Below are 26329 nucleotides of genomic sequence, written 5' to 3'. Positions count from 1 at the left end.
ACCCAACCCAAACAGGCTTACCTTGCGTGATGGAAAAAGCTTACACGTGTCCTCTGCTGCTCACAATAAATAATAATAATAATATTCTGGTCCTAAATACAACACTGTGCCAAATTCCCTGGATTGGAAGAACTTAAAGCTTGTGTCTTCCCTTTGTTTTGTATAGTGGTGAACAGAGTGTGTGCTTACTGTGTAACTTTCTGAGGAAAGGAAAGGTTGGACAGTGAGAGCAGGACGTGGCTCACCTGGCTGTGTGTTAGGAGGAGGAGCATCTCCTGGTGCAGAAGGTGATGGGAAGAATGGGCGGGGGGGGGGAGGGGGAGGTTCCTCCAGGCAGGAACTGCTGGGGCAGTGAGCTTGGGTTTTGGAGGTGGGCAGCACACCATGCACAAAAGTGCCCTTAATTCTCCTTACTTGTTAGGATTTATGAATTATGCTGTATGGAGAGTTTTATTGCATTGCTCATCAAGAAAGTGCGCTTTCTGGAGTGCAAGTTGACTTGGGGGAACAGTTCAGGTAATAAATTGAGACTATGATTGCTTGCATAGGTGGTATGGAACCCTCTTGGACCTCTGCTGGCTGGCTGGGTGCATGAGCAAGGTGCTGAGCAGGGCCAGGTGTGCTTGGTTTGTGCAGGGACTGGGGCAGAGGTGCAGGGACTGCGTGTTTTTTGGATGGCCTTTATAGCTGGGAAATGCAAGTAGGGTCAGGAGACCAGAATGCCTTGTTGCAGAGTGTGGGATGAGAAATCTGTAGTTTTCTGTGGGAATGGCTTGTAAGAAACCAGGCTTGGAATCTTAGTCTCTTCAGTTTTTCCATTTTACAAACAGCCATATCATGTACTTGTTTCCACTTCCCCTCAGAGCGTGTGTAGCTGTTGTTAATAATCAGCTGGCTTTCCCAGTGTCTGGAGGCTTAAAGGAAACTGCTGAAGAGAAAGCCCTTCCCTCCCTGAGGAGGTGGGCACCTCTCATACGTGCTTTCACTACAGCAAGTGACTCCTGTAAAGGGAGACGATTTTGGGTTGCATTAAACATCAGTGTGTTGGATAATGTCCTCGTAGGTGCATCAACGTCTCCAGGCCTCTATTAGAAGTTCAGTGAAGTCTGCTTAAAAATTGTATGTTAATAAGAAATGCTCACTGGGCCCATTGCCATACGATAGTTATGTTTTGTTGACTTAGATCTCAACTTCAGTAGCAAGTGAGGCATGAAAAATGTTGTTGAAAATATGCTTTTTAAACTAAATTGGCACCAAATGGCTCTGTGCTGCCAATGAGCTGTGATATCTTGGAATCTGAAATTGAGACCTGGCTCCTGTTGTCTTCTGTCACAGGGCTTTCCCTTGCTTAGCATTGTAATGGTAGGAGGCCTGGAGCTGCTCGCAAGGTGCAGCATGCGTTGGATCTTTCCCATGAAAATGAGGAACATCTTTTTTTTCTAACGTACGATTTGCTTCTGAATGAATTTTAGACTTTCTCTGCATTAGTATAGGTAGAAAACCATTAGCTTAATGTTGTGAGGATTAATTCTGATGCGGACTCTGAAGGTTTTACTGGCATGCTTGTCGGAGTAGTATGGGGTAGGTGTTGCCTGATTCCTGTAAAATACCTTGATTTCTCAGATGCTTTCATCCTGCTGCTTGGCTGTAAGGTGCCTGATGTTTCCAGGCAGGCCATGTCTGAAGTAGGATTCAGGACAGAAAGCCTTGTTTTTCAATTTTTTTTTTTTCTCAGTGAAATTGGGTTAGTAAGGCTTGGCACCTGTATTCTGCTAAATGTGAATTAAATGCTCTGTCAGTCCTTATTTATTAGGTGGGCTGGGGGTGAGTTTCTGCACACATCTCTTGTAATCATGTTGCTTGCAAGATAGAAGTGTGTTTTCTGGAAGGTTGTACGCTTGGCTTTTGGGTTCTAGTTTTTTGGCTAGAGTACTTGCTGGTTTCCTAAAGCTATTAGTCCAGTTCAATTTCTTTTATGTGCTGAAAGTTTAGTTTCCTGAGACGAGTGCCCAGCAAATATGCTTCATCCCTTGCTGTTCTTAGGTGATAGCAGAAACTGGACTTTGGGGGAGCATGGGAATCAAACACGGGTGGACACCTTGCTGTGTTCCTCATACTTTGTTTTTAGCTCTATTTGAGAACACTGGTTAACGAATACTGTCATGCAGAAGTATCGACATGAAGACTGTTAGGAAAAAAAAAAAAAGCAAAACAAAAAACCGAAATAGAGTGGTGAGGTGCTGGAACAGCTGCCCAGAGAGGCTGTGATGCCCCGTCCATCCCTGGAGGTGTTCAAGGCCAGGTTGGATGGGGCCCTGGGCAGCCTGGGCTGCTATGAAATGTGGAGGTTGGTGGCCCTGCCTGTGGTGGGGGGTTGGAGATTCATGATCCTTGAGGTCCCTTCCAACCCTGTGATTCTGTGATAAAAACACAACAGCTTTCCTTCAGAGAGAAAACAAAGTTTGAAAGTAGGCTGAATTGGACAAATGTTCATTTTCTATTCCTGTTACCTCGCATGCGACTTTTCCACCATTTTTCCTTCTACACTTTTTAAGGGAACACCACCAACCTGGAAATCCAGTTTTTACCCTATGAATCTGAATCTGTGATCTCTGTAATTAAAATATTAGAGGAGAAAGATGCTCTTTCCAGTTTTTACTCTGTGTTTTTGAAATTCTTTGTCTAGGCAGTTTGATTTCTTTTTTGAATTGCATCTCCTGTGTGATGGATTGCTCTGGGGAAAAGCTCATCAGCATTCCATTGCCCAATTGCTGCCAAGAATGTTTGAAACTCTCGAGCAGCAGCAAAGCAGAAACTGAAGGCAGGCAGGCAGAAGTGCGGGGGCAAAAAGGGAAAAGATAACCTTGTCACTATTGAGGTTGTGGTGATGACCATTTGCTTTCCCTTCTGGAAGGGCCCATTAGGCATGGTGAAGGATGCAGAGTAAGATCTTCCCTTTCCTTCTGGTGGACAAAATAAAGGGGATTTCCTGGGAAAAGATAATTGAGGAGAAATCCTGGAAAATGTTCATCTGTCTTGTGCTGATTCAGCCTTGTTTTTATTAGGAGGTTATGCACATGCAGTGGTAAAACTAGACTGGATGTCTTTTAGCCAAAGCCATAAATCTCCAGCTAGGAGTGGATGACAGGTGGGGCTGGAGGAAAAACGCAGCTTTCTTTGACGCACTGGACCAAACCTGATGTGTTCTGTCTGGGTTCCTGCAGTCCACATGGCAACATTAGGGAAGCTGGTGATAACTTTCTCTTTTTTGTTTTAGCAACTGAAAAAGAAGAGAAGTTGGTCACCTGATGAGAAACCGTGTGTGTTTTCTGCAGGCTCAGGAAGACCAGAGTGTACTTACAAACCGATTCCAGTAACATTCCAATCATAAGTTAAATGTCATCTCTGCTATGTTGAGTGCGTGTGTCTTCTTTAAGGCCAAAATCCCGTAGAAGCTGCAGGCTGCAGGCAGTCGTTCTGCTCTGCTACGTACAGGAGTGCAAGTTGAAGTTCTCCCTGTGTCTGTTCTTCAGTGGGAGCAGCCGAGATGTGGACGTGGGAAGCTGCAAGGTCAAGCGTGGAAGCTGGGACAGGGCAAAGAATGGAATACACATCTTGTGCTGTGAGCCTTCAGTCCTCCCCCAGAGCTTGGTTAGCTGCATTGGGTAGGACCCTTTTAGTGGAGTTCTGTGTCAGAGGCTTGGAGAGTGAAAGCAGCAGGGCAGGACCAGGAGGAGCTGCTTCTCTCAGGACTGAGCTCATGTACATATTTTACCAATGTCTTAATCAGATGATGATGTGTATTAGCATATGGATCAGGGAGGGGTTCCCTTTCTCTTCTGTGCACCTGCACTCTCAGTATGTAACAGCAGTTCAATCCTGCAGCTTCAGCATTTTCTTCTTCTTTTTTTATTTTTTTGGAAAACATCAAGGAAGAGCATTCCCCAGTTTGCCATTGTGTTCTTTCTGGAGTATTTCTGACACTAATTCACAGCTCAGTAAGTATTTCCACAATGTAGGCATGAGCTTTCTATGGTGAAATCTATAGGATGCTATGTAATGATAGGTAAATTCAATAAAAGCTACTTTTGAATTTCACAGCAAGTGTTTGTTTGTACATTCAGAGTAAAATGGTAATAGCAAGAATTTAATTTCTAATCTTGTTTCTATCGTTGGGGCGGAAAAGGGGACAGAAGTGGGTAGGAGCAAGTCAAGTAGAGGATTGGGTCATTCCATAAACAATTTTGGTGAAGAAATTTCTTTATGGGGGAGTGTGATGGTGGAGAGAGTGTGTGTTAATTCCTGTGAAATTCCCATGAAGAATCAGTTTGTGTAAATAACCCTGCAAAGCTGCTGCTCCATCACAGTTATTGGCATTTCATGTGATAACCAGCACATCATTATTTCTTTCACTTACCTGTAGCAATTGAAACACTTTCAAGGACACATTAAATTGCTACTAACTTCCCCCCCCCCCCCTTTTATCTTTTAAATTTGAGTAACTTCCTGTTACTCCAGGATAACAAATATTAGGCCTGAACTATCCCAAGAAACTTCATGTTAGATGTGGGAATAGTCTGTGAAGAAGTTGTGATTTTCTCTGGAGCAGGCAGTGCTCTCTCTCCTGTGTTCTGTGTGAGCACGAGTGATTTTGGCTCTGTGGCAAAGCAGAGGAGACTGAGGAATACTTTCACATTTTTTTCTGGCATGTGACAGGAGAGAGTGTTTCAGGGCAGCAGCCAGTTGCTGATGTCAGACCGTGGCCTAAAGAAGCTGTGACTTTCCAACCTGAGAGATTCTGTGACTCTTCTTGATAGAAATTCTTGAAGTTCGGATGACTGGAATTTCCCCTGGGGAGAATTACTGGGTTAAACAAGTACTTCCCTCCTTACCACCCCTCCCCTCCACCCTGCACTTGTAAGATTTCATTCAGGTTTGACTTAGAGAAACCCTGAAAATTACCATTTCCCTTCTGATGTCAGCACTGTTCTGGCATCCTGCCTGTGAATAACTGAGCAGGAATGCTTTAAAACCTGAGCTCAGGCCACAGCTGCAGCTGCACCTCCAGACATCACGGTGGGAGAGCTGTTGTGCCCCAGCAGGGGTTGAGCTCTGTGATGCACTCAGACTGATGTGTAACACCGTTGCTTCCACTGCTGACAATGGGGTTTGTGTTTAACTCTGTGTCTGGAGTTGCAGCGGTTTGAAGGCAGACTGAGGAGCAGGCGGCGTGGAAGAGGCAGGGTACATGGAGATGGCCATCCTGCTTTGGTTTGGGGCGCTGGTTTTGGTCTTTTCTGGTGAGATCGTGCAGAGCAGGCTGTGGTGCCTGCAAAATATTGCTGTCTTTCACTGCCTTTGTTTTGGTAGGTGGCTGTGCCTTCCTTGCTGAAGTCTATCTGAATTCAGATAAAGGCCATGTAGCCTGCTGTCCTGCTCCAGGGCAGGATTGCTACATGTAATAACAGCACAGACTGCAATGAATGGATGTGGCTTCTGTTTCAGTGCTTTACTGTCCTTAGCACTGGACACTAGAAAAAGTGTTTCTCTAACTGAAGCAATCTTAATTGTCTCTTCTTGTGCTTGTCTTTTGAGTTATTGGGATCAGAGCAAAAGTGTATGAGAACCAGCTTACAAATGCCTGGCTTTCCCCCCTCCCCTGGTTTCTTGAGGACAAGGTTGCTAGTTAGGTTGCAAAATGTCTCCCTTTATTTCTAGGTTACTGTGCTCGCTGGGGACTCCACTGAAGGGGTTGGGCTGTCCTGTGTTACCACTTGCACATCTTCTAGGGTCCCAGAGCCGAACTGTTCACTCTGCTTCCCTGGATGGGATCCTTCCTGTCGTCTTGTTTTGCGTTTCATTCTTCTTAACAGTTTGGTGATGGATTTAAAGTCCAAATGACTGTAGGACTATGCACCTTGTGCAAGTTTAGCAGGAGAATCTGGTATTCATTAACTGTAGGTAAATAATTAAACCAGTGGCAGACAAGAGGTGGTCTTTCCTCAAACGTACTTCTTGGGACGTGGTTTGAGAAAAATCTTTCACCTCTTTGCACAACATATGTTGAAATGGTGGAAGTGCTGGAATTAGGCACATCCTGAGCATTCTTTTCGGCATGAGGCGTCTCTGACTTTGTAGCTGGCATTGCTGGCCCTGGTAAAGTGTCACACTGAAGGGCAGTGCATGGAACGTGATCGCACAGTCCTCCAGACTCCAGCTGTGCACAGCGTGAGAAGGGCAGTTACCCTGTGGGCCAGCTGGGTGGGTGGGTGTGTTTTTCTTAATTATTTTTTTTTAAAACACAGTGGTGACCAAGCGAGTTTGTAAGGGGCTTTGGTAGCTGCAGTGCTTTGGAACTTCTGGGAAGTGCTCCAGGTACCTGCTGGATCCGACTTTTTCTCTGGGCTTGGCATTGCACCTGGAACACTTCTCTTCTTTGGTCTCATGAAAAATCATCTCACTGGAAATGTCAGTTCTGATTAGCCATAGACAGAAATTGGCTCCCCTGGAACAGAACGTGTTTGTGGGGGCATGGTTTTCAGGTAATGTGTGCTGATCCTGGAGGTGGTGAGGGGTTTAGAACAGAAAAGAGGAAAGCACTCACTGTGCTGCAGCTCTGGAGGTGGGGCAGAATGCCTGGCTGCTGTTTGGCTCATGGTAGCTACTGGTGGATGTAAAGAAGTGACTGACAGATGATCCTGAAGTATTCCACCAGCCTGTGCTTTAAAAAGATTTCCAAAAGGCCTTCGTTGGCCTTCCTGTTTGGTTCACGAGATGTGGCAGCATTGCAAAAGCTTGTTTCTACGTTAATTGTGATTGATTACTTTGCAATCTAGGACAAGATTTCCTTTGAAAAGCTCTATGCTGATTTGGTGTCAAGAATTAAAATCAGATGAAGTAATCAGTGTTCTGTGAAATATCCCAGAGTGTTTCTTGTTGGCTTTCAACTGTTCTTGGCCCTTAGCCCTCACCTCCTTTTCCTTTTCTAGTGCAAGGTGCTAAATCTATTGTCCGCACACTCAGGAGAATAACTCATTAGGCATTCGTATTAGGAGACCAGGGGATAATTTGCTGCTGAACTTCAGAGCGTAGATTTACTGGCTCTAATGATGAGTGTGGAGTATATTGAAAATGCATTGTGTCAAAGCAGCATCGGTGCTTGTTCTGAATGGTGAACACGTACTAATGTTAGCTTTAAACCTGCTCACTCTGTGCAAGGCAATAAACTGTTTGGAGTTGTCAGTGCTGTCAAGGTACAGTCATGCCTCACCTTCCTGCTCTCATATGAGTTGTCTTGCAGTTTCTTGTTATACCTGTTCCTGAAACCAGTGAAGACTTCACAGCATTGGCTGATCCTCCTCCCCGTTGGCATTGGCACAGTGAGGCATTTCTGTATCTCCTCACCAGCTGTCCCAGCACACTTTAACTTGCTGAGCAACTCCACACATTGTTCATTCTGCTTTAAAAGAAGCTGGGTTTTTCTAGGCATAGATGGAATATGAGCCCAAGGACAAAAGCAAGCATAGGGTGGTAGACCCCGGCCTCAAAATCGCTATAATCAGCTACATAGGGCTGGTGGATTTTTATTTCTATTTTTAAAAAAACCAATGACCTCGAGCTACTGTATGGCTGGGGTTCATGCCAGGCTCAATAAATCCCACAAAAATAGCATCCAAATTTGTCAACTGCTGTAAAAAGAAGGGAAATAAGTCGTTTCTTCCTATTAGTATAGCATGACTTTGTTACCTTGGATCCCTCTGATGAAGTAGGAGAGGGTCAGGATGGACAGATGGACATTTAAGGGGAACTGAGCTGCTTTCTAACAAGGCAGCAGGTGGCTGATGTTGCAGTGCAAAGGGCACTGTGAACATTGGATGCTGGCCTGGAACTGAGGTGTGTTAGGGATGCTCCTGTTCTTAACAGAGTGTTGCAATAGCACTCCTGGGGGGGCTGAAGGTGCTGTGTGTGATCCGCTTGGCGGGCCCCTGTCACCCTGGTGCAGAGCAGCAGGAGCTGTGTGAGCTGGGCTCTGTGGGCCCAGAGGTAAGAAAGGCTGGAGGGCGGGCTGGTACAGCACTTGTCTTTCATTCACATTAACTTAAGCTGAGATTGTCTCCTCCATAGTTCAGTTCCAAACCTCAGGTTACTCGGATGACTTTGGCAGTCCTTTATGTTGCATTACACATTCTTTTAAGCAAATTCAATTCTTCTGCAGAAGCAAAGGAGAGACTGTGTTATTCTGAATTGTGGGTTGTAGAAACTACAGGCGCTGATACGTAGCTCTTATTAGTGCAAGCAGCTGCTCTGGACAAGATGGATCTCTGTGTGCTGAGATGAGGTAGCCTTTGACAGCTGTAATTCTCTTACCATGAGCTGAGCTGCTTCTCCTCCATTGCAGTGCTTTGTGCAGCGGGAGATGTTGGGCTGCTGGACACCTGCAATGTTTTAGAGCCCTGATGTGATGTGGAGGTGCCTCGGGTGCACCCTTACCAAACCAGCATGTTAAGTGGCCATGGGAATTTGCTTGTCCAGTGAATCTGGTCAGCCACCCTTTGTTCCAGTGTAAAATGAAACAAATTTGCAAAAAAGAAGTAGAAATATTCAAATGTACTTTGAGCTTTCAGGCAGACACAAGTGGGTTGAAACCTGCAGTGCCACATTTATTCCCATTGTATGTATGGAGAATTAAGGCATAAGTTAAGATGAGGAAAGCCACATGAGGTAGTATAGTCAATGTGGGTCTCCAGTTCTGCAGCTTAACCGTGTGTTCCTCTTTCCCTCCCTAAATGTTGGAGGAAGGTCCATCTTCAGACAGACTTATTCACAACTTTGGGCAGTTTGCAGCTTTGCTGTTTTGTTGCTTTTGAATGGGAGAGGCTGGAAATGCTCTAGAAAGTCCCTTTCTAGCCTGATGCTCAGGTGCTTGATGAGGTGCTTTACGTCTGCATATGTGAAACCAACTTAATACCCCTCCAGCAGATGATGTCTTTTAGTCTTTCAGAGCTTGTAGAAATTTTGTTGTTTTTTTCCATGGTGAGTAAGCATTTTTAGGAAGCTAGGAGGGTGTGCTGGAGGTGCCTCCTAAGATGTTTAAATGTGTCCTGGGACCCCTCAGATTTCTGTTCATGAAGGGCTTTAAATGAATTGATAATGTTAACTTTATCCTAGAAGATAAACTCTGGTGAGCTCTCTTGCATTGAGAGCTCAAGTTCTGGAAAACAAACGTCCACATGTTGAGTACCAAAAGCCATCTGTCTCTAAGATTAGTATCGCTTGTTTGAAGGGAAATGGGCGTTATGGAGAATTAGCTGCATGACTGACGTCTGCCACAGGTCTCAGTTGTCCAACTGCATTTGCTGAGCTTCGGGAACCTTTCAGGTTTTCAGTGGCGCTTAGGGCAAATATTTTGCGTCTTGGTGATGTGGAGCAGCTGCACTCTTCCGGACTGAAATCAGATCGCTTAAGCCGTAGTGACACTTCATGCAGTTTTGCTGTTCCATCCTTGCCCTTTCTTCTCTCGCTTTTTTATGGCTTGCTCTTGGCCTGGGCCCATTTCTGTTGTACAGCAGGAGCTTGCATGCTCCTCCTAGTGCAGAAGAGGGCCTGGAACAAAAATGCTGTGATAAGACACTTAACTGTCTTTTTGTTGACTTTGCTCCAGTTCATTAAAGCAGACGCAGGAGGTTGACTAAACTTAAAGTCTGATTTAGTATTCAGAAAGGATGTTTCCTTCCATCTTAAAAGGAAGAGCACCTCATTGCGGCTATCACATATGTGGTCCTTGGGGTCATCTCCTGTGGAGCTGAGGTGAAGATTTTGGGAGGAGTGAACAGCAGCACTTTGGAACTCTTGGGATAAGTTGGCTGAATAGTGTGCTTCTGAATGAGTAGAGAGCGAGGGGATGGCTAGTTACCTCATCATGTGGATCAGAGGAAATACTTTCAATTTGTACTTGTGCATGCAGATGTAATTGAAGGTGTTAGAGATTACACTGCCCCTCTAAGTAGTGAAGTGGATAATCTGACTCCATGTACTTGTGAAGTGTCTGAAAACTTCACTAGTCTCCAGCAGCTGCAGAAGAATCTGAATTCTTTGTTAATTTAGTCTGTTTAATTCGGTAAATAATGCTTGTCAGAATCTCCTGCCGTGTTAAAATAACCCTGTAGGTAGCTGTCAGCTCCTGCTTCCGCCTCAGCATCTGATAACGGAGTTGAGATGAGAGCAGAGGAGCCGGTTGCTTGGCCAAGGCCTCAGCCCACGTGTCACTCAGCCAGCTGCAGAACAGGCAGGAGCCCTGAGAGCGGGGAGGCTCTCAGGGCTACTGCCTGTTGCCGTTGCTCAGTGTTGCCGTTGGGTCACCTCTTGGTCGCCTCTTCCCTGCAGCCCAGAGCTCCTGTGCAGGCATTGGATTGCGTTGCTCAGCTGCGACACCGATGTCGTGCCGGCAGAATGGAGATGGAGGGCGATGGAAATGAATCTTCGGATCGCTCTTACCTCGTGTTGGTGTGGCAGGGACTACTTGCACGCTTTCCACAAGGGTCTGGACTCTGCTGTGCACTGAGTCTGGACAGCAGTGGTGACCCTGAGGAACTTGCTGTTTGTGTGACTGGTGTGTCTTTGAGTCCTGTGCTACATGACCCCGGGGTGAGGCTGGGCCTGTATGCCTGGAGCTCCCTCCAATGCTGGTTTTTGCAGAAAAACAGAAGAGTCTTTGCTTCTCTCCCTGCTCAGCCCATTGCAGAGCCTACACTGTAAATCTTACTTAGGTCCCTTTGCACTACTGAAAAATGTCCTGCTAATGTAAGCATGCATCTGTCTTTGAGTAGATTCTGAAGATGGCAGAAAACCAGCTATGTGTCATCTTCAGATATGATAGTGGTTGAAATATTGCATTGAGGATGTTGAGAGATACCTGAATAATGTGGTGTGTGATAAGCCATGTGGCTGTGTGTCAGGGAATGACGGACTGAAGAAGGAAACAGAAAATCTAGAGCCTTGATAAGCTGGATTTGTTGAATTTGCTAAGGAGGGCTTAAAGTCAGTCTCGGAGGGAAAGATGAGATCAACAATTGCACTTTGTTTAAAGCAGAGGCTGGCAGAGCACCTTCCCTCTGCCTTTAGAAGAAGAAAAAGCAACAGAAAACCAAAACCAAAGCGAGCATGCACGTACAAACAACAAAGCCTCAGGTTGCCCCCTGCAACTGGGCATGAGTACTGTACTCCTGTCAGGTTCTTTCTGATGACAGTTTGATTTCAGTTCCTTGCCAGATCTTCTGATTTACTTCTTTTGGGAGCAAAGCAGTCCATAATAATAGGTCTCGTGTCAAAACTCTGGTCAGTTGTAATCAATTTGAAGAGTATTAGTAAAAGTGGTACTTGGGAAAGTCCTCTGAGATGTGTGGACTGGCCTCTTCCTGAAAAGTGTTAATAGGGTAATTACTGCATTATGTTTAGCCGGGAAGGTACATTCACAGAATAGCTGTTTGGAGGAAACTTATTCACCTTAGTTCCACTGGTAAGATGTAGCATCACGGATTTGTGGAAGATCTCTTGAAAGGAAGCTGTGCTGTAATAATGCACGCAAGGAAAGGAGCAATGTTAGCAGGGCTGATGGTGAACCAGCAGGGGCTCCCGGTGAGAAGCTGATGGGTGAAGTTGTTTAGAAAATGTTTTAGTTTCCTTTTGTGCCCAGTGCTGATTTCAGTAGCTTGTTCTGAGGTCTGTTCAGTTTGAGATTAGAGGACAAGAAAGTCTTTGGTCAAACTCTGACCTACTGGAAAAAGTAAGAAACAAAACCAGGCTCGCACTGCTGAGACTATTGAGCAGGGGTCAGTTACTCAAACACTTTGGCAATCAAAAATTTAATCTGTGTTGACTGTTGATGATGAGTTTTCTGTCTCTCGGTGAATGTGTTCAAATCTGTTAGGTTCTTGGATTTGCAGTACTGTGGGTAGTTTTATTTACATAAAAATAGATGTATCCTTCAGATTTCCAAGGGACATTTGTAACTCTGAAGCACGCTTGTCATTTAAACTGTCCCAATGGGACACTTTTGTGTAGTGCTTGCTATGGGGTTTTCTAAGCCTTTCATCTTTTGTGTGGACCTTCATCTACTACAGGAGAATTTTTCATTTTATCTTAATTTCACCTTAGCCTCCTTCATTTCTCTTTAAAAAGTGGAGCACCATAGGGAGAGAGGCAGTGAAGTGTAACCTGCTGTGCTGGCCCCTTACAAAGCTCTGGAGGGGTTGAGCTCAGGCTGGGGTGTTGACCTTAGCACAGCCAGTTGGGCCTTGAACAGATTGGATGGAAGTTGTCTGGCTGGAAGACAAGCTGTTTTTGCTCTCAGATGAGGCCTGTTGTTAGCCTGTGCTCACTTCTCAGCCTGAGCTCTAGTCTGGGTCTGGAGGGGTTTTAGTCACTTCTGTGTGGGGCTTGGAAGACCCAGCAGGCCTGTGGAGGTGAAAGAGCAGGCTGTGCCTGGGGAAGCATCTTGTGTTGTCTGTTGGATGTTACCATTTGTTCTGCTGCCATGAGCTCAAGGCATTGCAGTGGGTGTTCCACCCGTGCTCTCAGGGGCCTGCGCATTGTGTGCGGGGACCCTCACAACTGCCACAGCAGCACTGGTGAGCATTTGCCTTGGTGCTGCAGTGAGTGTCATTCTGTACTAGAAGGTATGGCAGAGTTTTAGTTTTGGGGGAGGATTGGATTAAAGCCCTCGTCCCTGCAGCACCGTGAATGTGTGCTGATGGTGCTGGATGTTGGGGCCTCCGCGTTCTTACACCAAGCATCCTTACCCACTGTTGGAGTCTCGGCGTGACCAGAGCCGTTGGTAGCTCCAGAGGATGTGGGAGTTCCCACCCAGGCCCAGTTTGCTCTGAGCTCGCAGGACGGCCTTCGGCCTCAGCTGCACTTGCATCTTCTCATCCCAGTGACTTCCAGCCCCTCAGTGCTCCTTGTGCCAGCAGCCCCAGGATGGTCTGGGAGCAGCTGCCCCTGGAGCAGTGCTGACAGAGCCCGGCAGCTCCTTTGTACCGCTAGCAGCCAAACAATGGTTTGTGCTCGTGGCCATGTGCTGAGTCACGTGCACCACGCTGTTTCTGCCGGGGTCCTTGCCCATCTGTTCCCGACTCTTTCTGGGTTATCAGGCGCAGGTCCAAGTCCTTGCAGGCAGCCAGCTCTGTGGCCAGAGATTACAAGCACTAACCTTCCTGGCAGGGTGGCGTGGCTTTGCTTTTATGCAGATTAGCCATGTGCTTCTCACTTCAAGGCATTCCACAGGAAAAGACGTTTCCTGTGTTTGGCTGTGGTGGGCGTCTCCGGTGTGGCCTGGCTGGAGCCACGCGTGGTGACTGTGCTCGGGAGAGGGATTACGGCGTGCTGGCCCCCCTTCCCATCCCACCTCCGTGCTACGTCACCACAACACAACCACACGCGTGCTCATACTGTTGGTGTCATTCATTCGGTGCCAAGATTGCTTTAAAAAATTCCCTTGGCCCCAGTTCAAACAGGAGTACAGCTGGGATGTGTTAGATTTTAGGCAGTCTGCCCTCAATTTGAGATGAGTTATAAATAGCAGTGCCGACTTCCTTAACTACCACTCTCCGAGGTAAAATGCAGGTTAATTACTGTGGGAATCAATTAGGGCTTCTCTCGGTTAAACAGCTAGCAACACTTTTTATTATTTTTTATCACAAAAAAATGGACAACAAACATGGTCAGGAAAAGATTTTGGATCTGAGGTGGGAGCTCGGTGCCTTTTAAATTAGTTTTTTGGCCTTTTTATTTTTATTTTGGGGCAGCAGAGGAAACCAATTGTGGCCAATACCCGCATTTGCCAATAGCTGAGTGACGCTGATTTGAAACCAGAGAGTTCAGTAAGGAGCTCTCCTTTTTCTTCCTCTGGCCTAATAAAATACAAACGTGTAGTAAAGCAATGAAGAAAGTCAGAGCTGCTTTTTTTCTGTATGGCTGCAGAGGGTTTGGCTCTGCTCCCAAAGTGGGATTTGTCTCTTCTCTTTACTCCTTTTCCTGCTAGGACTGTAAGGCAAGTCCCCTCCAAGTCAAGCAAGCTGCTCTTTGGAGAAGCCAAACTTTGCTTCTACAGGAGAAAACCTAAGAAGAATTTGTTGTGGAGTCCTCATCTGCTTAGGGTTTTTTTTCACTTATTTTGTTCAGTTTGATTATTTTTAAGGAGAGCTGCACCTGTCTCCTTGTGCAGTGAAGCAGAGCCTCTGGCTGCCGTTCTGTTTCTCTGCTTGGGGCCCCACTCTGTGCCTTCCCATCTCTACCTGCTCACAGCCCCAGCATCCTGGCATGCTTTGGAAGAAGTGTGGGTTTTTGCAGTGCTGTTGCACTGGGGCCGACACTATGATTGCAGGTACTGCTTGGAGAGCTTTTTAACTCAGCCATTGCGGCTTGCTTTGGGCTTGCTGTTACAAGCTCTTACTCTAGGAATATTTTAAATTTTCTTGAAAGCTCAGCAGTTCGTCTGGAATGTTGGTTTTCGGTGGCTTTCATTTCATGCCGTACAAAACAGCTTAGCTTTTTAAAGTTTGACTGGGAACAGAGCTGTGTTTTGCCAAGTTTTGGTGCCTAACAGTGTTGTAAAACAGTGGAGCTACTGAGACTGAAGGGAGAATAGAGGCAATTTCTATGAATGCGAGGAGGTGTAAGCAGGGGGTCTGGACTTCAGTGATCAAGGAGCAACACTTTATCTCAATTATGTCGCTCTGTGGTGGAGCCTTTGCTTTTGAAGTGTAATCACAGTAATCTACTCCTGTGGTTTCCTGTTGAAAGGATTTCCCATGTATCAGTCCAGAGAAGTGTCTCCCGCCTTTTGCAGTCAGGGTTTGGTATTTCCTTGTTTATCCTGGAGTGTTCTTAAGCGGGCTCGCTTCCTCTTGGCTCTCCGTCTCATACACATTGGTGTGCAGGGCAGCTCTGCACCACCTCCACTCCCAAAGTCTTTATGAGAGCTCATGGATCGAGCTCAGCTTCTGTATTTTGACTTCGAACATTCCTTTCTCGAGGCACACGTGGTTAAATTACCAACAAGGGCTGAGATAGCAGATTGGAGTGGCACTCCTGATGGCGAGCTCCTGACAACAGAGCGGCACTGCTAAGACAAGAGTAGTTAAAGCCCTGTTAGTGAAATAGATGTGTGTCTTTAATGGGAGATTTGGTGGGGGAAAATGAAGCGCTGCTGCCCGAGATGGGCAGGACGGCCCTGACCAATTAGCTTGTGGTAAGCAGCAAGTCCAGGCCGTGTGTACGGAATAGTTCCTTCACTTGAAAGACATGAATTGGCATTTACATTTCTCTGCTTGGAGAATTTTACCTGTAAAGCTGTAATTCAGAGTGCTTCTCTTCATGTTTGTTTTTAGCATCTCTGTGTGCTACGGCCACAGCTGAAAGATGTGGTGTTTGAAAGCACACCCTGTTGGGCAATGGGCGATGATTGGATCACGTCCTCAAAATATTGTCTGGGTTTTGTGTTGCCTTTTTAAATTTCTTCACAGCTGGAAAAAAAGTTTCTTTCTTTAACAGTCATTGTGTTTCCTGTAAGAGCCACGGAAAAGTGGGTCTTCACCTTGTTTCTTATCCTTGTGGGTGACCACAGACAAGAAAATCTCTGCAGAGGAGACAGCATGTGTTGCGTGCACATTTAAACACAACAGCAACAGCAACAGAATTAACAGGGATGTATTTGAGAAGCTGTCCTTGCTAGCAGACTGTGAAGATGAGGTAACATCTGGGGGATACAGGTGACAAAGGGAAAAGATACTGCAGTGAGCAGTCAGTAACAAAAGTTGCTCTCCAGCAGATAGCAGCAGAACTGCGCTGGTGCATTTCTTGTGGGAAGAGTGAGCTGTGGGGGCAAGGAAGTAGTCATCCGTACTGCTTTAAGACAGCGAAGAAAACTGTGTGAGGAGGGAAAAGGTGAAACCCACGGAGGTGCTGGTGATGTGCTGGGTGGGTTTGACGGTGAGGCAGCGACACAGGTGATCCTGGGCTCTTGGGACTCCATCTTCTGAGGTGCTGCAGCCTCAGCCCATGCTGCTCCTCAGTTCTAGTGGCGGTGTTAGCTTGAAGATTAAACACAAACTTCTTAAGAGCTGTTTCAGTATCAATATATGAAGCTAAAGTGGGTGGGAAAAAAAAAAAAAGGCACAAAGGAGTGTGGTGGGTCGCATCTCTGTAAAACTGGCTTAGGAGAATCATGCTGGTGTGTTGCACACGGTTGTCCTGGAATGCCTTCTGTAAGATGGCAAACAGTGCTGCAGGCTGTCTGGGGCTGAACTGGAGGGAACTCAGATCTGGTTCCTAATTGATTTCTGCCTTATTGGTTCAAATGGCTCTAAGGGAGCTGGTTTAGCTGGGTGGTAGCACCACTGTACCAACTGTGGGGTGCTTTGCCTGCATCCCCACTAAATTCCCTCTGCTAAATTCCAGCTCGTGCTGCCCTACAAGAGTGCATCGAGCTCCCTGTGGAGCCCCTGCTTGCTTCTCTTTGGCGTGGGCTCGAAGCTGGGCTTGCCTGGCAGGCTGGAAGTAGCAGACAGCTGGTCAAACAAATGCTGTCAGGGTCTGTGTGTTGGGGCTTCAAGCTGTGCTGGCTGTTGAGGTAGGATTTTCTGAAGTGTAGCATACTGCATGAACTTTTTCCTGGGAGGGTGGATTCTGCAAACATAACTGAAATACTGTTCTAGTGTCTGGAATTCTTTATGCTTCCAGCAGGAGCTGGCTTTGTGTGAGTTTGCTTGTGCAGGCCTGTAGTGCCACTCCTCAAGCACCTGATCTCAGCAAGAGCTGGTGGATCTCTGCAAATACCACCCCAGGGCTAGTTGCAGGAAGCAACGTTGTAATAGAGAGTCCATTGTCATGGTGATGTGGTAGAAAACATCTAATTGGTATTAGTTAGGTCGACAAGAGATCAGTGAAATTCCTTATTCCCTGGGAGTGATGGAGGTTAAAGACTATGGCTGGGATTCATTTAGAGGTCACTATGCCAAAGCAGGCTGATGGCAGGTCTTGCTTTAGCGTAGTAATGCTGCTGCTTAAGTAGCAGCATTGTGTTTTGGGGCTTACAGTATTTTCAGGAAATTTGGTTGACTGTTCCTATGTCTCAGCTGCAGGCAGAGGTAGTGCAGCTGAGGCAGGCCTACTCAAGTTGCATTTACTCTTGCGTCTGCTCCAAGACTTATGGACTTGACATTCAAGGCTGACCAGTACTTTTTCATGCATCTAAAGAAATTTGATTTAGAATCCTGTATTCTGCAAAAGGCAGCAGACACAAAGCACATGTTAAAAATAATAATAATAAAAAGTAGAACTGCAGTCTATGAACATCAGTAGTGTGGCCAATATTACTGCACCGATATGGATTAATTGAAATGCATAGGTGTAAATTAACAGCCTGTAGTGCTTTGGGAGACCTTGTTATATGTGAAAGAAGAAGTGTTTCTTGTGAATATTTAAATTTTCAGAGTGAATTTACCTTGTTGTGGAGTATCTGGATATTAAACTGCTGCTTACTGTGGGGAAAAGCCACTTATATTGATAATTCATCTTTCTTAATGGTCTTTGCCACCTTCTTTCCTGTCCTCTGGCCGTAGGAGATATGTCAGCATAAAATGACTGCTTCTCATTGCGTTTGTTCTTTGTGAGATATCTGTTGTTAGAAATGGCATTGGAACCCATGCTGTATTCAGAATAGAACTGTGGGTTGTAGCACCCACAAAGAAGCAGACGGCTTCTGCTGCTTTGCACCAACCTGGTGAAGTTTTCTTCTTCTTTTTTTTTTCTTTTTAAATTGTGAACAATGCCTGTATGCAGCTGGGTGTATATTGTGTGTCACAATTTGCTTTGCAGCCTTCAAGTCCAATGGATCAGATGGGGAAGATGAGGCCTCAGCCATATGGAGGAAACAACCCCTACACACAACAGCAGGGACCTCAGGCAGGGCCACAGCAAGGACATGGCTATCCAGGACAGCCCTATGGGCCGCAGACTCCCCAGAGATATCCCATGGGAATGCAAAGCAGGACACAAAGTACAATGGGCAGCATCTCGTATGCGCAACAGGTAGAGCACCCAAGGTTCTGTAAGTCTCTGTTTGCAGCAGGGGCAGGTAGAGGAGCAAGAAAATACTGTGTGTTTTGAAGGAACCACCTTCCATCGGGTTGGAATTGGTTGGTTAGGTGAAATGGCATTTCTTGAGGCTGCAGGTGGAGTCCTTCCTTCCACAAGAGGCAGTAGCAGAGCAGTGAGTCAGAACCAAGGGAAAAATAAATAGTGAGGCGACTGAGATACACTCACCACTGCTAACAGCTCTGTTAACGACAGAACTGTTTCTTGCAGTGGAAATGACTTCCAGGTCAGTTCTGGCTCACTGTGTGAACTGAGTGCTTCCTGCTGGACTGTTAACAAGATACAAAAGGCTGCCTTTTTGTGGAGCAAGCCTTCTTTCCTTTTGATGTTAATGTCATCGAAGCATGGTCAGATAGGGATCCCTAAAAATTTAGTTATGGTGCCTATTAAAATTTTCTTACTGCTGAGAATAATGTCATGCACAAGTGACTTTTGATACTGTCTGGGAGGTTTCCTTACATAAGTAGTGACATTTCATGTACCTTCCCAGTTAACTGCTCTGCACAGGTCTGCAAATTGTTTCTTCTTGAGCATAATATGACTGTGTGTATGTAAAATCACTCCTTAACTGGTATGATTCTACCCTCTTCTGTAGATTCCACCTTACGGACAGCAGGGTCCCAGCGCATATGGGCAGCAAAGCCAGACTCCATATTACAACCAGCAAAGCCCTCATCCCCAACAGCAGCAGCCTCCGTATTCTCAGCAGACTCCATCCCAGACCCCTCACTCTCAGCCTTCTTATCAGCAGCAGCAACAGCCTCAGTCTCAAGCTCCACAGCTTCAGACATCGCAGCCTGCGTATTCTCAGCAGCAGTCCCAGCCGCCCCATCAGCAGTCCCCAACTCCATATCCTCAGCAGCAGTCCACAGCCCAGCAGCACCAACAGAATCAGCCTCCCTACTCACAGCAGCAGTCACAGTCACCCTACCAGCAGCAGCAGCAGCAAACTCAGCAGACAGCTTCCTCGGCTCTTTCTCAGCAGTCGTCTTCATACCCTCAGTCACAGCCGCAGCAGCAGCAGCCTGCATATTCCCAGCAACGCTTCCCGCCTCCTCAGGTAGGCCGTCTCCTGCTTTGCTTCCTTCTCTAAGCAATTTTTAAGAAACTTGGGCAAATGGTTTTCTTGGTGGGTTTAAGCCAGTAGAAGTATGCATTGACAAGCTGGTTGAAATGATTGCAATAATAGATGTGCTGCTTCTCCGTTGTGTGTAGATCTGCATCTCTTTCAGAAATGTTACGTTGGTAACAGGCCGAGCTGCAGTAGTGCTGCAGTTCTAAAGACCAATTGCAAGTAAATGCTGTTCATCGACAGTGCCGGTCTAAAAGATTTCATAGTGGCGTGGTTTTCACACTGTGGTCTGTGGAAGATCTCCAGGTGGTCTGCAGAGCCACTTAATTTGGCACAATAGCAGAGCACTTCGGAGTTTTCAAAGAAAACAACCCTATTTCCTGGTGCTTTTATATCTGATCCCAAGACTTCAGGAGGTGTATTGATCATACAGAGGAATTGAGCATGGGAAAGCTCCGTGGGTTCCTTGCTGCTTGGGTGGAGTTTTTTCACAGGCGTTTACAGAAGGCAGCACACAAGTGGAGACGTACCCTGGAAAGACAGTTTTCAGAGTGACACGTAGATGGGAGAGTTTGCTCTTAAATGTAAAGCTTTGCTTTAAGGGGGAGAGGTAAAACATGAAGCATGGGGAATTGAAGATAAAATAAGAAACGTATTTTTTTTGCTGTGTTTATTTTCAGTAATATTTAATAATATTCTAATAGTCATGAAAAGCTAGCTGAGACCTTTAAGCAAACGTTGCAATGTGTCAAAAGTAGCTTTTTAAAATTAGGGAATTCTAATTGACTTGCAGCATTTGTGTAAAGAGGTACTTATAGCTGTTGTGTGGTGTTAGAAAATCAAGAAGCTGAGTGGGCAGTCTCCCAGCACAGTCTGTGTTGTTCAGGGTCTATCAGTAATAAGGAAAAGGCAAAGAATTACTATTTTGTTGTGATCTGGAGTTCTACACCCAGCACTCATCATGGCAGTCTGTGGAACAGTAGTCTCGCTTCAAATCTTTTCTGTCCTATTTCCTGATTTAAGCAAATGTCACTGAGGATACATAATTCTTCCACAATGTGAAAATATATTGGAGTGATTCCAGTTGAGCCTTTATTTTACTCCCATTTGTGATTTTTTGGGGGGTTGTTTTTTTTAATTTTCCAGGAGTTATCTCAAGAATCTTTTGGCTCCCAGACATCATCTGCTCCCTCAATGGCTTCCAGTAAAGGGCAAGAGGATATGAACTTGAATCTTCAGTCCCGACCTTCTAGCCTGCCGGTGAGTGGTGAGCTGTTCTACAAGTGAACGGGGCGAGAGCAATGAGAAGCACAGCAGGATAAATTAGCAGTGGTGGTATTCCACGTGGAAATGGGAATGATAGAGACTGCCTGTGCTTTTTACTAAGTCATTAGCTTATGGTTTCCCACTGGAGATTAAATGTAATTTACAAAAGTAATGGATCTGAGAGTAAAGTTTACCCCTAAGTACTCTGGTCTGTGTGTTCTAGCCAGAAGATTTTTCTTGAGGTTTCTGTTCATAGTGTCTGAAGTACCCAATTGCTGTTACAGTAGGGCTCTGACCTTCAGGAAAAGGTGTCTCATTTTATTTTATTCTGTTGTTTCTTTAGCCCACTGTTGCGTTGGTTGTTTGTTGGCTGTGGAACTGTCACTGGAACCTCATGCTGCTGATTTAAGGTTTTTTGCTCTAATCTGACCAAATTGATTAAAAAAACAAACAAAAAAACAAGTTTATTAGTACCTGAAGTGAGGAAGATCAGCTGACAGAACGAAAAAGAAAATGTAATTCTCCATCTAAATCTGCTCCCAGTATGCAGAGTGAACAGTTGGGTATGAGATGAGTGCCTAGTTTTCCAGCAGATTTGGGCCAGAAGAGTTTAACGTTGGCTTCAAACTTCAAAAAGGAAATGGAGGAGGGTCAGACGTTTAGATTAGTCTGCACAAGTTCCAACAGCAACTTGAGATGCTGGATTCTGATTTTTCTGTTTTTCTGGTTACTTTCACTTCTAACCAGTAGGAAGTGAGTGAGGTTTTTTTGTTTGTTTGTTTTTGTTTTTTAATTTATTTAGCCATGGCTAAGTCTGTTTTCTGCTGCATTGGTGCACTCTGCAAAGGAGAGTGAGCTGTGTATATAGCGAAGTTATTTTTGTACTCAGCAGTGAGAACAGCTTTGTTGTGAACCCCTTGAAATAATTCCTTTGGATTGTGAGTACAAATTGTTACCCAAAATACAAAGTGATTCCAGTTCTGACCACCTGATGGGACCACCTTTTTTTTTTTTTTTTCCCCCCTTAAATTTTGGACCTTGCCTTTTTAATAGCACGTTTCTTTCCACTCTGCCTCTCCACAAGTTCGTCCATGTGACCTATCTTCTGGCAAAGAATGTAGGAAAAGTGAAGCCACTGAAGTAATTGAAGAAATTGCTTTAGCTCCGAAAGGGTGGAAGTCCTGTTCAGTAGCATTGTTGGTAGAGCCTTCGTGAGTCCTACCAATCAGCGCCCTCTGACTCGGATTATAGGAATTAGCTGCTCTGCTTAGCAGAAGTGGCTCCTCAGCACCAAGTGGGAGTTTGTTTTATAGCCTGTGGTATAAAGTGTTTGGCCCTTTCAAGCTTTCCTTTTTCCCAAGCAGTTGAAGGAAAGATACCATCTCTGCTGTGAGGGAACTTACCCAGGTTAGAAGTTTTTAATGCTAACGAATTTCTCAACAGATACTCAGATATTCTGAAGAGAAATCCAGAGCACAAAAATTTGCTCCAGCTTTTAGTATCTGCCATCTCTCAAGTTTATTTTCTGTATTAAACAGATTTTACAGTCACAATATTTTCATATCTTTATCACCAAATCATGAGCATTTAGGAAATGAAGCAGTGTTCAGCTTACCCAGCCCTCACGTGCTTCTGGGCTTTATCTTCTTCAGTAAGCAAAAAACACTGCATGGTACATATGTGTATGTGTGTACCTGTGTGTTTCTCAGTTCTTTGTCCTCTTGTAGGGCAGCACCAGCACTCCTGTCTGTAAACTGAGAATGCATTGGATAGTGATGCTGTGCAATGGCTTAAAGAGGACCTCTGAGGTGTACAGAAATCAGCTCTTAGTTTCAGTGATGGATGTCTTGCAGGAAACGTGGCCTAGAGGTGCTTAGAAGCAGAGGAGCTACGTGGAAGGGTGTTAGCAATTTCTTTTCTCTTCCTTATATATTACTCATTCTGTCTGGTTTAGAAAGTTTTATCCTACTTGGGAGGATTCTTAGACTCCTATTTTGCCATTCTGTATGACTTACAGCATCATAGTTTGTGGGTTTTTAATTTTTTGTGGAGTTAAGTCCTCTTCCAAGCCTCAGTGGGCATTGTGAAGAACCACTCACTGGGTATCTTGGAATCTGGGCAAATCATACGATGCATCATCTTTAATTAAACACAGATCACTAGGAAAAAGAGGTTGCTGCTTTTAGGTATGTATTTGTGAAGTGTTAAATTTATGTACCAAGTGCCTTTACAAGTCTGTGGCTGTCACCCATTTAATACTATACATCGGCATTAATGCTGAAATTTCAAGCAACAAAGGCAGAAATATATATTTGGCTGACATAGTTGTCATTTTGTGATGTCCTAGAGATGGAAGCGTTGATTTGGTGGCACTATCAAGTTGTTGAACTGCTGTCAGGTGTTGCTGGCTTTCGTAGGACCTACCTAACAATGAGAAATGTCACATTGGTCTCCCTGCGTCCTGGTCTTCAAGATACCCTTCCTTCCAATGAGTTTTGTGTCACTAACTAAAACTTCTTGATGATGTTTGTTTGAACAGCTTAGGAGTCAAACTACTGATCTCTCCAGTGGTTTGCCTGAACACCTTTAAGTAGCAAAATATCTTGTCTTTCATTTCTGTCCTAGCCTAAATATTTCTGTTTTTTTTTTTTTTTTTTTTTTTTTTTTCCTGAAGGTTATACTTATTGTGTTGGGGGAAAAGACTGCTGCTAGCTTGAAATCAGTGATGCCTTTTAGAGAGTAATGCATCTGCGAGTGTCCTGGCTGGGTACTCTTTTCCTACAGCAGTCAGGATGAAGAATTTCTCTGAAGAATTTGCTGTTTCCCTCGGGAATTTCTTGCCAGGCTTGCAGTCCAACTAAACTTAGATTCCTGTTGTGTATGGGAGAAGCAAAGTGTAGACTTTTGTGTCCGAGCGTAATAGAGGAATAGTAATCCATAGCATAAGTCTTATTCTCCCAAGAGGTTCCTCAGTCTTCTCTTTTCAGCAAAGAATTCTTGGCAAGTCGTATTCCAGTTTATTTGGAGCCTCTACCTTTGCAACATGGATATTGAGTAAGTGGAAGTAAAATATTTCCAGCTATTAATTACCATCTGCTTAGACTTGGAAGGTGCTCTGGCAGCATGGGCAAAAGGGGAAGCCAACAGGGTGCTAGGACATCAATTTGGGTTTGAATTGAAGTCGGTTCTGCTGCAAAAATCTCTGGAATTTTGGGGCTGTTCGGAGTAATTTTGTATCTTGTTATGGAGCAAGCAGCAGGTCTGTTATGTTGCCTTGGTCTTTGTCTTATGGGCTATCGAGTGCAAGTTTCTGGTGTCTCTGAAGTAGATGCGGAGTAGAACATGGGATGTCTTTAGTTTGTTTGGCTGACATACTGTGTAGCTAGGGGGAGAATCCCTATTCCTTTCCTGAGTGTCTTACTTCCATCTTGTTGTGGAGTGGGAATCATTTCTATCTCAGTGTTTTTCACCACTGGGGAACTGTTGCTCAGTTTCATTCAAAGCATTTCAGCTTTGTTCATCACTGGCTTCAGGACTGAAATGTGTCTTGTTGATGGGAGGAAGGAATTCAACCGACTGCAAACAAATTCCTGATCTGTGTTTAACTCATGCATCTGCGCTCTGGTCTTGGATCTTTGTAGTGTGGATTTCACAGCATTAGATTTTGTGGGGAGAGGAAAGGTATCACAGTTGTAGGATATTTTTTGTTTGATTTCTTCCTCTGAAGTAATTTCTGAATGTGGAGACATTGGCAAGGGTAGCAGGGATTTGTGGGTCTCACAGGGAGGTCATTTCAGCTCTCACTCTGTGGGTACCTGAAGTGGGATAAAGTCAAACTCTGTCAGTTGCATCCCCTGATCTGGAAATAATCGTGGCAGCAGCCTGACATACAATGAGAAACTACCTCAGGGCTGCTATGGATAGCGGGGCTCAAGGAATTTTTCTGAAAACATTCCTTTTGGCATTTTCTTTTGGGGAAGGGGAGAAGAAACTTTTATAGTTGAATCTCTTCAGTGGCTTCAGTCACTTTCTTTTCCTCTCTGGGACTTCCTGCTTACGTTTTGGTTGTGTTTGATGTTCTGAGCATAGTCCTTGCCTCAGGAGAGGGATTAGTGATAGCTACAGGCCCTGGTGGCTGGGCATCAGTGGACACATGGGGCACTTGGGGGCTTGCCCCAAGGAGCACAGGACCTGAAGCACCAGTGTTTATAGGATTGGTATCTTCCAGTTTCTGCTGGTAGGAAGGTTTCTATCCCAAGTTATGGAGATCTGTGGAGTTCAAATGTTTTTTGTCCTGACCAGGGCTTCTCTATTCTTTTGGTGCATATGATTTTGGCAATCGTTTTTGTGTCCTTTCTTAAGCAAGGCTGTTTTTTTAAAAACTAGTTTTGTCCACAGCCTTTACAGGTCTGGGGAGTGCTGGGTGCTGCTCCCAGGTACTGCGATCATCGAGCTGCTGCAGCGAGCCCCTCTCAGGGCTGCTCTGCTCTTTGTCCAGTGGCAGCCGCTCTCATCTCCTCTGGGTCTGAGCCGAACTCACCCAAGCACCTTGGAGGAGCTCCTTGCCTGCGTGCAACTGGGCCAGCTCCAGGCTGCCCTGAGTGCTCTGCCTTCAGGGAGGGGTCCCTGCAGAAACCCCACAGTGCTGCTGGGGCGGCTCAGCTTCGCAAGAGCTGGCAGCAGATTGCGCTGTGCTCAGTGCTGGGCTCGTTTCCTGTTTCTATTCTTGTTGTCAGCAGTTCAGCTCTGCTTCCTGCCTGTGCGCCTCGTGCAGATTCCCCTGCCCAAAGCCTTTTGATTTCTTAAGAGCAATTTCGGTTGCAGGCTGAACTGCAGAGCGGGGGTCTCGTGGGAGGGCAGGATGGCGGCCACAGCTAACTTGGGATTTGAGCATCCTGTGTTCCTAATGCAGGCAGACTCTGGCTTAGCTGGAGTGATGGGGGAGGGGGGCGTTAATCAGGAAATTGTTGTAGGATGAGCAGTTCTGATGTTGGATCCTGAAGAATGGTCCACGCTCTCAGTCGCACACATCCCCTGTGGTGCTGCAGCCTGGAAGTGTAGCGCATGTGTTGCACTACCACTGCTGCAGCACACACTTTGCAAGATGAGCCTCTGCTTTCAAACACACTTCCAACATGCTTCTTGTAGGGCAGGGAAACTAGGCTTTTTCTTCACTTTTGTTGCTGAGTTGGTGCTATTGGAGACCACTTAAAAAGCATGGGAGCCTCAGTCAGCCTGCGACTGGATGCATCAGTCACATCCCTCTGCCCTGGCATTGCAACGGAACCACACTGCAAGTCCCAAACCATGCAGGGAGAGACAGGCCATGCTGAGCCGACCTTGTGCACTATGAGGAGTGGCTGCAGAGATAAGTGAAGGCATTGAACTTCTGCTGAAAGCACTGCGCTTCATGTGAGCACTTCTGTATCTGAGCCTGAAATTCACAGGATTCATTTTCCTGTTAATGTCATGTTGGCGTTTGGGATTGACTTGTCTTGGAGATGCACACAATCGTAAATGCAGTGGAGAAAACTGCTTCCATGGCATGGGTCATGGCTTGTGCCTGCCCCTCAGCTGTGGCAGTGGCAGTGCTGCTGGGTTGGGTTTGTGCCACTGTTCTCGTGGATGTGAGGTTGGCGCTGAGATTTCAAGCAAGGCCTGCATGGTAATCAGAAGAGGTGTTGTGCAATGGTTCTATTGTGGTTTCAAATCAAGTCTGACTGAGGAAAAGAAAGCAAAATTTGCTGAACTGACAGGAGATGCCATCTCTAGGAATTGACCGTTCTGGCAACCCCTGGCTCTTTGGTTGTAGAGAGTGTGCATCAGTGAGTGGCACAG

At 45.6% G+C, this 26329-nt stretch overlaps 1 protein-coding gene across 5 annotated transcripts in view; it reads left to right on the top strand.

Moving 5' to 3' along the window:
* ARID1A (AT-rich interaction domain 1A) overlaps positions 1 to 26329 on the top strand; it is a 75937-nt gene that overhangs the window by 21766 nt on the left and 27842 nt on the right. For all 5 annotated transcript variants that reach the window (XM_048968805.1, XM_048968804.1, XM_048968806.1 and 2 more), the window contains 3 exons: positions 17875 to 18087; positions 18749 to 19213; positions 20372 to 20485. In XM_048968805.1, the coding sequence (XP_048824762.1) occupies positions 17875 to 18087; positions 18749 to 19213; positions 20372 to 20485 (792 nt within the window). The remainder of the gene's footprint in view (positions 1 to 17874; positions 18088 to 18748; positions 19214 to 20371; positions 20486 to 26329) is intronic.

Source organism: Lagopus muta, chromosome 23, assembly GCF_023343835.1.
Source record: "Lagopus muta isolate bLagMut1 chromosome 23, bLagMut1 primary, whole genome shotgun sequence".
Lineage (NCBI taxonomy): Eukaryota > Metazoa > Chordata > Aves > Galliformes > Phasianidae > Lagopus > Lagopus muta.
This window is presented reverse-complemented; position numbering and strand designations above follow the sequence as displayed.